Genomic DNA, 11,232 nt, shown 5'->3' with positions numbered 1-11,232 from the left:
AACTTCCAGGGAAGAGGTTATGAATAACACTCCACTAATAACACAGAGACTCTTTTTAACGAAACAAACTGCGACCCTCACACAGTTTCAGCTTGGTTTCAGTTCCCGGCTCTTCTCTCGGTCCAAGGGTTCTGTCCCTGGGCACGCTGGCTCAGCGACACACACTTGGCAAAGTCATGAGGCCATCCAGCCCCGAGCAAGGCAGGGACAATCCATCGGATTTCCCTCCCGCTCTGTTCCCTGACCGAGCTTTATCCCCACATCTGCTTGAGGCCACAGTGGTTCATCACTCTGCCAGGAAATCTGTACCCCAGCCCATTAGGGACACCCCTGCAGTGTCCAGACCCTCTGGAGAGGTCCAGGGATGGACACAATTTTCAGGGAGCCTGTGGATACAGGTTTGGCACACCTGACTTGCACCAGGAATTTGCCTTGAAATTAGGCAAAAATTTCCTCTTTCATTGCTTCCATCTTGTATTGCTTCCCAGACTCTCCTCCAAAGCCAAGAAGATAAGGCCTTTTCCTAGTGAGCCCAAGACAGGAATCTTCCCCTGCAGCTTTGTGTGATGCTGTGCAAGTGATATTTGTCCTATCTGAATGCATGGATGTAAATCCATTCCCAAATCCTGCAGACTTTCACACATATTCAAGGTGCAAAGGCATTACAGTGAAATACATCAATCTGCTTCTAATAGTTTGGGTGTTTGCCTTACTTTCATGTAGTGATCAGTTTACAAATATCCTCCAGGCTTCCGTGTGGGCACCACTCCACCGCTGCTTAAAGGAAATTATTGCCCTGTGATCAAGTCTACTCATCCATGCACTGTCCAGCTCTGGGTTTTTTTTTCCCCTGTATTGTTTCTTTTAAATGCAACAGAAATTGGTGTTTGGAATGTGCAGAGTACAGTTCCAGGTCCAAAACAAAGCAAAATGAAATGCTGTCTGAGGTGACCATTAGTTTTGCCTTCCCAGCTTCCTGATATCCCTAATACAGTGGGAATAAAAAGTAGAAGTATAGTATTGATGTGTGTATGGTAAATTGTGTAAAATTCAAATTACTACTATTATTAACATTCTCAGACCCTGGACTGGCTCTCCAAGTAGGAGACAAAGCAAATCTGCTTTTCTGAAGTTGCTTGTTTGTTTACATCTTCCTCCTGTTGCCACATCTCAACAGCAAAGAGCCTTACCAGGACCCAGGGCTTCAAGGCCATAGTGCACCCCCCTGCAAACATTAGATTAACTAAAATATTGTGCAGCTATTGTGAGTTTGTGTCCTGCTTTCAAATTTCAGAGTTAATTTTCCTCCCTTGGAGCTGGTTTAGTGCTGTATTTTTGATTTAGGATTAGGAAGATGTTGATAACACCCTGATAATTTGGTTCTTACTGAGCAGTTCTTATGCTAAGTCAAGGACTTTTCAGATTCTCATGCTGCCCTGCCAGCCAGGAAAATGGGGGTGCACAAGTATTTGGAAGGAGACAAAGGCAGGACAACTGATCCCAAGTGGCTCAAGGGATATTCCTTATTGTATGGTGTCATGCTAAACATTTAATAAAACTGGGGAGAGCTGCCTGCTGGTTTCCAGCTCACTGCTCTGGCACTCACGGGCAACGGTCAGCAGAGGAGGAGCAACTGTATTGTTCATCATTTGATTTATATAATCTCTTACCATTATTTTCCCTTTTCTGCCCTGTTAAACTGCCTTTATCCAAATCTACAAGCTTTACTTTTTTTTACAATTATCTCCCCCATCCCACTGGGGAGGAAGGAAGGGAACACCTGTGTGGTGTTTACCTGTCTGCTGGGTTAAACCAAAGCAGTTTGGAAGAGAAGCACAATCTTAAAGCTCTGTACCTGTGAGCCAAATAACCCAAGTAAAAGCTTTCCCAAAAGCATTTACTGAAAGAATCATAAGCTTGCTCAAAAAGTGGAAGAAAGGAAAACACCACAGGCTGCCTACACAAGCCCAGACTTGGTTTTGTGTTTAACAGCTGAAAGAGAAGAGAGCTTTGAGCTCTGGTTCCTGTCCTCCCCATTCCCCAGATGATTTCCCACAGAGTGAGTAAAGTGCAATGACAAACTTGCTCATGTTGGAAGTGAACATTTTCAACAGGAACTTGGGCACCATCCGTGGAGCTTGTCATGATACCTTTTAGTTTCCTCCAGGCTGCAAGCTAAGCTGGGCTCAGCATGGCTGAGGAGGGCCTAGCCATGTATTTCTCACAGGTGAAATGACAGAAAGTCCCAGCCCTACGGTTTCTTCTCAAAATCTGCTCTGCATGTGGAGGAAAAAAGAAATCAGTGTGCCTTTAGACCGAGCTTTTTCCCTATTGGAGCCCTGGGGAAGCCATCCCAGGAAGAGACAGGAGATGGTGCTCTAACATCGGAATAACAGAGGAATAACAATTGCCCACCATACTTCCAACGGGCCATTTACCATCAAAATAAAAATAAAAAAAAAAATAAATAAACAGCCACTCAGCCAAGGGGTAAATGTTTTCATCAAAGCTTGCCATTCATACTAATGTTTTAAACTTTGGAGTGTAAAGGCTACACACATGCCAGGCAATATTAGCCAGCTGTACACTGTCAGTCACAATGCAGCCAGCTACCATAGCCAATGTTTCTCTGGGAATCAAAAAACAACTTTGCACTCAATTCCGTGTGAAAATGGCATCTGGGTGTGCCCACCCTCCAACTCACTGTGGACAGTTAGCTACTACTAGTGAAGCAACCACTCAAAAGAGGCTCACGGGTTGACAGCAGGATCAGGGCTCATGAAAACAAGGATGAACTCTCCAGCTCAGAAGGGATCTCATGGTCCTGCAGCAGCTGAATTCTGACCTCTTATATGAGGCCTGCGAAAATAAATGAGCAGATCATGCTTAGAATTTGTCATCCATGTTTTAAGGGATAATAAGTATTTTCACATTGAGTACTGGAGCAAGTATAGTAGCTTCCTCAAAACATTATATTTCATATCAGTTTGGAATAAGGACAGCTTCACCAGGGAGAAGATTGACAAAACTCAGGACACTATTAATGCTACCTTTTAGAATTTACTCCCTTCTCAGATAAGAATGTCAGGCTGATAAATCAGCCAGGTTCAAGAAGAACCAGAGTGACAGAAAGATAATTTCTCTGATTCATATAGAAATAGATCAGACAGATTCCTGTATGTAAGAAACAAAATTTAAATTAGTTTTCCCTTATACGCACTTTTTCCCAAATCTGAGTATTCTTGTTACAGCTTCAACATTAAACAAATTCAGATACCACAAAGGTCATCTAAGCCAGATAAACCCAATGCAAAAATTGAAAGAGCTTAATAAACTATCTATCTATCTAATTCCCAAAGCTCTTCGATGAGGAGAAGCTTTCTCCTTTTTCTTCTTGCCAGTGAATGTGATGATAGAGCATAAAGTGACATACCTGCATGATAAAGTCCTGTTGTTTCCCAGGAAGTTATCTTCTAGCTGCAGTAGAGCACAAACATCGTGTTATCTCTGCAGCAGCAGGACTCAGGACCCCATTGTGTCAGGTCCCCTTTGAAGAAAGGAAGAAAAAAGCAACCCCAGCCCCACATCTCAATGAAATTACATTGGGTGGAATAAAGGATGTCTGATCCAAGGCTCCCTCCAGGGAAGAGAACAGCATTTTCCCCTTGTCTTCTCTGTGCTGAATGGTTAAAGGGGGCAGAGGAAGAACAAAGCCCAAATCATTTCACCCCCACATCTCTTTTGTAAGTTCTCCTGCCTGTCTGTAGAGATATGCATCCCTTTCACCTGGGGACAACACTGCAGCAAAAGGAGAGCTGCTGGGGGTGCTCACCTCGATGGGACAATCAAAGTCCTTCCATGGATTTGCCAGCTTATCAGTGCTCACTGTTTGTTCCAGTACACACCTAACTGCTCTCACACAAGGAACCTTTGCCTCTGCACCCATACCCTTCCCCTGCATGGGACAGGAACCATGGGGGTTTCTTTTTATTCTTTATACAGCACTTACCCCCACTAGCCTCTGTCCTCCACCCACACTATAAGAAGGGAAATGGAAACCAAGCAAAATTTGAACATTTTCATATGTGATCCAGACTGCTTTTAGAAAGTGCAAACTCCTGGACATTACTGGAAATGCTGATGTAAAGTCTCCTACCCTTATGAGGTAAACTGTTCCAAAATCTATGTTAACCCTCTGTCAGGTTACCCAGGATGCTGCTAACACATCCACAGAGGTGCTTTCCCACCACCCTCCCAACACAGTGCTCAGAGGGCCTATTTTCAGCCAGGCACAATTGAAAATAGAGCAGATGCAACAAGCCTTGTATTGTGCTTGACACCCTAATTGTTCCCCAGTGCTGGCAGACCGTTGTGAAGATACTGAGTAATTGTGGAGAGATCTAGCTTGGCCAGAGCCAGCTGAAGCCACAAGCAGCACAGTGGTACAGGGGCCAGACTGTCTGTGCACCCCACCCTGCCTCTAGTGTGTCATTCCAGCCTTCTGCTACTCTGGATGCTGGAATCCATAAAAATTTTCTCTGTAGCATCAGGCCAGAGGAATCCTTTCTCTTGTGGAAAAGACATCTTTCCCAGAACACCTCTACTCAAAATTTCAGTGGAGACATCCATTTATGTGACACAGCTGTAGAACACACCACCAGAAATTTGATGATGAAGGAATAAATGCAGCAGATGCATCACCAGGCAGCAATACAGGAAATGAAGCACTGATGTACGTAAGAAAAATCAGGGGTTTAATGATAAATTAGCAGGTAAGAAAGATAATAAAGAACCAGTAAGTGTTTAAATATTCAGTGTCTATTTGACATAATCAGAATCTTTCCCACATCAGATTCATAGTCTTCAATTAGAAGGAAGCTATCATGGGAGAAAAGTGTCTTTTAGACACTCTTGTGTCTAAAAAGTGTCTTTTTTAGAACTTAGACATCCATCAGTAGCATTAAATCTGAAAGCAAAATTTGGATCTTATTCTTGACACTTGTTAGCAAGTTTTTCTGATCAGCTGTGAGGGACTGATAAATGTTAAGACTAAAATGTCTCAACCTTGTTTGAACTTTATTTTGAACTGTTGCTTAGAAATCTGTTTTAATGTTAACCACCTTAGTTGCCACCTCCAATTTTGGTTCAAGAATGGATTTACATTTCCACTTCAGCCTTGATCTTCAGCACTGACTCCACTTCCAGTCCACTCCCAGGATAGTTCACACAGCTGGATCACGGCTAGTTTGTCACTCCATGTCCTGAAGTTGCTTACAGATTTAGAACTCCGCTTTTAAAAAAAGCAAGCTGCTTTGTCACTTTGGCTGTGAAGGATGAATCCAGTTTACAGTTTTCTTTCACTTTAGAACTCCAACCACTCTGTCATATAAATACAGTTTGACGGAGAAATCTCACCACCTTCGTGACAATCATCAAAAACCTGCAAAAGAAAGCTCTGTGTCAGCAGAGTAATTGCTTCCAGCTGGATGTAACATGTGTGTAACATGCTCCCATGGTTTCTGCTTCTTTCTGAGTAGATCAGCATTAGTCTAACAGAGGCCAAAACCTAGGAAGTCTTGTGGCAGCTCTGAGGCAGAACAGAAAACAGATCCCACCACAAAGGGACATGCTGGCAAGTTTTACCTACAAACCAGTTCACAGTCCAGGGAGGAGACCAAAAGCCAGACAGAAATAATTTAGCTTGGTAAAAACACAGGCAAACCTGGGACCAGAAATATCATTTGGAACAGACTACACTTGACAGCATCCTTTCACATACAGTCCAGTAAAGAGACAGGCTGGAAGTGGGGAACACCTGGCAGAGCAGGTATTTAGACCAACTACAGAACCTCTTACACCACAGCTAGGGCATCACAGACAGCTTTTAAGCACAGTTGGCTTAGCCCCGAGGCTGACTCGTGGGCAGAACTTGCCATGAGCCATGTGGCCATTGCAAACCTGTGCTCAAGAGCTGCATATACACCACTAATGATCCACAGACTTAGTTACTCACAGGGCACAGTCCACATGGTGTCCTGACCAATCCAGTGGGCTGGATGAGAGGACTAACAGCTCTGTACAGCCTCATCTGCCCATCCACACTGCCCACTGTCCCCTCCTTGGCAGCAATAATGGTCATCTCCACTTTGCCATCGTAGATCAGAGTATTCAAAATGGTCTCAATGTCTTCCATTGACAACTCTACCTAAGACAGAGTTTGTGAAATGGATGTTAGGAAAGATGTGTGCCAGTGAGTCCTGCAAGGAGGAAATGAGCAAACACCATGAGTAACAAATCCACAGAGTTCTAACCTAGAAAGATACCAGTCTCACTGGCAATTTTATGGAGTTGTGCAGATGCAAAAAGAAAGCAAATAAATACTAATACCTCCTACTTCCTGAGCACTTTTGATTTGCACTAGCCTTGGTCTTACCAAAAAGAATTTCCCTATGCACCTGAGATGTCTCCATCATCCTAGCACAATACAGTTCCAGTTTTGCAGGAAAACAATTGTGAAAGAAGAAAAAGCTGCTAAAGATATACTTGTTGATGGTGACCAGTAATGGTGGGGTATTTTTCCCCTTCTTTTTTTCCCTCCCCTAAAATTCCTTGAAGTGCATATGTAAATTTAAGAGAAATTATGGAATCTAAACCAGCTGAGACAGTTAACAAGGATGTGAATACTAATTCTTTGACACACTTTTGAAAACCCACATCCACAAGCTATCCTGGAATGCCAGGCAGTATCAATGACCCTCCCCAAAAGCAAAGAAGCCACAAAGCTCACTTCCACTACACAAGCTGTAGGGTACTAAGACACTTATGAGACCTTCAGCAAGTTTGCAGTACTCAGCTCCTACAGCTAATCATGCACTGACAATTTGAACAGTAGTGAGATGAATCTGTTCTGACCTTACTGATGCCCAGTTCACAGATGTATTTCCACACCTCGTGGGATGAGGCAAATGAGCTGTTCCTCTGTATCATGGGGTTCTGTTTGCTGTCTCGAGCTGCCTCTGCCTGAGAAAAAGCAAAGGTTAGTTACAGTCAGCACTGACTGCCAAGAGCCTCCTTCGTGGCTCAGTTTCAGGCAGGCTCAGAAACAAAACCTGTTTTCCATTTCTGGGACTTATTTAGCATTTAAAACCATGTTCTTAAAAGTGGTGTATGTGAGACAATCCAATGCACAATCAAATATAATTTTATAATAAATTACATTAAATTTACACTATAATTCAGATTAATATGAAGGAATGCCAACATTTGGCATTTTGTTGACAAAAAGAAAGTTTCTGTTGTACCTAGAGCCAGTTAAAAATATATTGTAATGGAATAGACAAATGCTACAACCTGCAGACATATTTAATGAGCCAGGGATAATTTAGACTAGGGGCAATTGTCTTCTAGTCAGAGCTACCTGACTGACTGCTGCCTTCCACCCTCTCAGAAATGAGGTGCTCTGCAGAATCCACAGTGACTTTTCTTAGATTTTTTGGTCCTGTGCTTCTTTGCTGCCTGGTTTGTGTCTTAGTTTCTAAGACAATTATATAGGTGGAGACTCCAAAATTATTTACCTCTGCTTGAATTTAAACCAATCTCCTTTCACCAACAGACACAAAATGGGAGAAGATAGAAGGGAGAAAATATCAAATAAAAGGTAACAGCCTCTGCAGTTCCAGAACTTCCACAAACAACAATCAGAGGGGTACAGGGTCAAAACAAAACCTGGACGAACAATTTTTGGCCAAAAGGCTCCAATGCTGCCAAACAAGCTGGAAAAAACTTCCTGGCAAGTTGCAGGCCCATCCCCTCCTCAACAAATCGTGGAGAGAGGTCTGATTCCTCCTGGGCTGTCCCAAGCAGCAGCAGGAAATGGTATTGCAAAATTCCCTCTGGAGCAGGTCTGGACTGCAAAATGCAGCTTCTCCATTGGAGACCTGCCCCAGGCAACCCCCTCAGGTGCCCAGGGAGAACAAAAACACTCCCCTCGTGTCTGTTTCCCATTTTTAAGAGATCCTGCACCCGCCCTCCACCTTCCAGGATAAAACACACAAGTTCCTCTTTCCCAGGTTGCTGGGTCCTAGGGACAGTAATACTCTGGGGCAGGCTGGCATACAAAAGATAAGGAATACACAATTTTGTGTCATCTAGGACAGTTTGTCATTGGACCTCAGAGGTAAAAGGCTCCCCTCCTTGTCCAGGGTGTAAAAACATCCATCATTTCAATACAACACCATCACACTTACTGTGACAAAAGTAATAGTCCAGGACAGATTTGCCAATCTAGCTGCAATAAGGGCCAACACCTATGGAAACCTAAGCCTTGTCTGGCACCTGTTTACAAAACAAACAGCAGGTGATTTTGGCACTCACCTTACTCTGCAGAAACTTAAAACACTGTTGATTTAACACCTCCACAAACTCAGACTCGAAGTCCTGATCACTGTACCAGGCCCCTCCAGTGACGGAGCGGTCGGGCTGCAGGTTGTACAGCATATAGACCTTCTTCTTGGATGCCTGTTGGAGGGAAATGTACAACACCTCTCAACACCTGAGAGCCTTCCTAAGGAAGGAACATTTAAGCAGATAATCTGCAGAAGAGGTTTATTACTCCTACACCTAAGGACTTGAGCTGTCCTCAACCTGTCTGACCCTCAGGTAGCACAGAGATAAAGAGAAGATCAACCCATTTTGATTCCTAATCATTTTATAACAATAGCGTTGGAACACTAGATGAAGCCAGCATCTTTCACATGAACATAAAAAAAGCTACTGCTTTTCTATGTCCAGCTTCTCTAGCTCCACTTGCTATACCAGACCCAGTGTGAACCAGATAACTGAAGACAAACAGCAGAGAAGCTGACCTGTGGACCCAATACCTGCTGCACCTCAAACCTGCACACTAAAGGCAGAGAGTCAAACACTGGTGCACAGTCAAAGAGAAGGCTTGAGGCAAAATGAGATTTCTCTGCCCCCAGGCCCCTGCTAAAAGCATACAAAGCATTCAGCAGATGTTTGAAATTGCTTAAAAAAAAGGTCACAAAATACTCACTGCCACAGATTTAACTGCTTTAATTAGTTTCTTGCTTTCCAAGTTTTTCAGTATCTTGTTGATCTCTGTTAAAGGCAGATTACTTTTGTACCTAATGTCCCTGCTCCAAATACCTGTTAAAAAACAGAGAAGTGAACAGAAATAAATAGAAGAAAACATTTGTTTCTGTACATACCAACCAAAAGTCACATCAGAACACTACTTGGGTTGCTTGCCTGCCACTCCCAGCAAAAGGGAAGGAATGGACAGAAGGGATTGGAGAAAAACAAGAAGGTATAGGGGTATTAGATTTTATATTTGTGTTGTCTGGGCAAGCATTTATGACTTTGGACAGGAATGGTCCCATGAGTTAACACAGTTAGTACCATTCACAATTATAATTTAAAGTACCTTTGTTGCCTGCATCCTCTATGATCTGGTAAACCAGCTTCTCTTGATTGTCAGAGCCTTTCATTTTACTGTAAAACAAGACAGACATCAGGATTTTTTGAAAGGCCCAAAATTTGAAAGAATTTGGATTTGTTTTAAGCCACAAACAAGAATTGTGTTCCAAATATATTTGCCCAGCAAACACAGGCTTACCTCGCATTTTGGGAATCTTTGATTCTATACAGGAGACCTGCACTGCTCCTCAGAAGGTCCAGCTGCCCCTAGGAGAGATGGGCACAATGTATTTACTTCAAACAGCTTGTTCCAGAAGGTGTTTTAGAAGACTATTCTGAAATTCTAAAATAAAAACCTTTTTTAACGTCAACTAAATAAAGAAAAATGAAAACTAACATTTCTAACCACTGGAAACAGTAACAGCCTTTCCCCCCCGACAAGTTTCCACTTATCATCAGCTATCAGAAACAACAAACAGTTCCTGACCCTTCCCACAACATCTACAACAATTCCTGTTGTTTCTCCTGACTTTCACATGGTACAAGGGATATCAGGTTCTTGTATACTTTGCTCTGTTTCCATCAAAGCACTCATTTGCACGGCAACCCAGAAACCACAGTGGAGCTCTGGAACAATTCCAAGTTGCAGTAGCAAAGTTCTACATTTTTACTAAGTGGCCATCACTGGAAAGCTGCCAACTTTGATGGGCAGTGACTCTTAGATGTGAATTACTGGCATCTCTCACACACACAAAAAGATTGTTCTGCTCTGCATGCTCGTGGCCAGGAAAAGTCCTTACTTCTCATTTTAAAGAGGAAAGAAATTAGACAAGCCTAAGAGTGTGTGTATGCCAGCATTAATTAATGTTCACTCTTTCACTGCCAGCTGACCCTTTCCTACAGTTACAGCCTTGGTTCTTATCAAGAACTGACAGGTTTGACCTGTGTGCCATCAGAGCAATCCACAAGCTTGGGATTTTGTCAAGGGTTCAGAGAACATCTTCACATATGAGAGCATAGCCTAACACCCATCCTTTTCTCTACAGCTAATTAATTCCCCATCACTGATGGGCCTTGTGGTTATGTATGTGCTGAGGAAGATGAGGAAGGCGGGCTGTCCCTACCATGGAGAGCAGCCTGTTGATGGCCACAGCTCTCTGCTGGGCTTCCATGTGAGGCATGTCATTCTGGATCACCTGGTCTGTGATGCCATGGGGGAACTGGTGGCACAGCTCGATGATCCTGAAGGAGGAGAGAAGCAACTTTAAAAGTCATGCTCTGCTGCATCTAAAATCAAGTCCAAACAGTACTGAAGTCAGGATGGAAGAGAGTGACAAGAGCAACGCAGGGGAAAAGTATCCATCAATTGCTTCTCGAGGGAGCCCGGCACCAAATCCCAGTGCACTATTTCTCTTTCCAAGACCAGAAACACTCCGGAACAGCCGAAAGTGACCTGACCCAACCCCCACTGCCCCCTAAACACCTCCCAGCACGAAACTCTCGGTGCCCCCAACAACCCTCTCCTTCAGCACTTATTTCCTGATTAACACTCGGGCGTCGAAACACCCCCCTCAGGCCTTGAACGACAAGGCCCCGCCACGCCTGCCGCCCCCCGCCCCAAAACACGTCCCTCGTGGCCTCCACACACGCACCCCCCGCCCGGCAGCCTCCATGCCTGCCTGCAGGCACCCCCAGCACCTGCTCTCGATGTCCATGGGATCGGGCACCTCCGGCTTCACCTTCACCTCCGCCATAGCACGGCGGGCTTCGGCGCGGAGAGATGACGTCAGAGACGCG

The 11,232-nt window shown here is 43.9% G+C and overlaps 1 protein-coding gene across 1 annotated transcript; it reads right to left on the bottom strand.

The window, feature by feature from the left end:
- Positions 1-4,733: 4,733 nt before the first annotated feature.
- POLR3F (RNA polymerase III subunit F) lies at positions 4,734-11,200 on the bottom strand. Its single transcript, XM_005523248.3, has 9 exons — positions 11,134-11,200; positions 10,560-10,677; positions 9,635-9,702; positions 9,443-9,510; positions 9,053-9,165; positions 8,374-8,517; positions 6,913-7,020; positions 6,014-6,205; positions 4,734-5,440 (listed from the first exon to the last, which is right to left on the bottom strand). The coding sequence occupies exons 1-9, from the start codon at positions 11,187-11,189 to the stop codon at positions 5,363-5,365; spliced, it is 945 nt and encodes a 314-aa protein (XP_005523305.1). The 5' UTR covers positions 11,190-11,200; the 3' UTR covers positions 4,734-5,362.
- Between the last annotated feature and the right edge of the window lie 32 nt (positions 11,201-11,232).

Source organism: Pseudopodoces humilis, chromosome 3 (assembly GCF_049639895.1).
Source record: "Pseudopodoces humilis isolate 2021_Gansu_Grassland_sample_001 chromosome 3, ASM4963989v1, whole genome shotgun sequence".
Classification (NCBI taxonomy): domain Eukaryota; kingdom Metazoa; phylum Chordata; class Aves; order Passeriformes; family Paridae; genus Pseudopodoces; species Pseudopodoces humilis.
The sequence above is the reverse complement of the archived record's forward strand: the minus strand, read 5'-3'. Positions and strand labels throughout refer to the sequence as shown.

What these genes read in the sequence shown, in the direction of transcription:
- POLR3F (XM_005523248.3), bottom strand. Translation starts at nt 11,189, where the DNA reads ATGGCGGAGGTGAAGGTGAAGCCGGAGGTGCCCGATCCCATGGACATC. An exon ending in CCCATGGACATCGAGAGCAG is followed by an intron (nt 10,678 to 11,133) that starts GTGCTGGGGGTG and finishes CTCCTCCTTCAG; the next exon opens with GATCATCGAGCTGTGCCACC. An exon ending in AAAGATTCCCAAAATGCGAG is followed by an intron (nt 9,511 to 9,634) that starts GTAAGCCTGTGT and finishes CTTGTTTTACAG; the next exon opens with TAAAATGAAAGGCTCTGACA.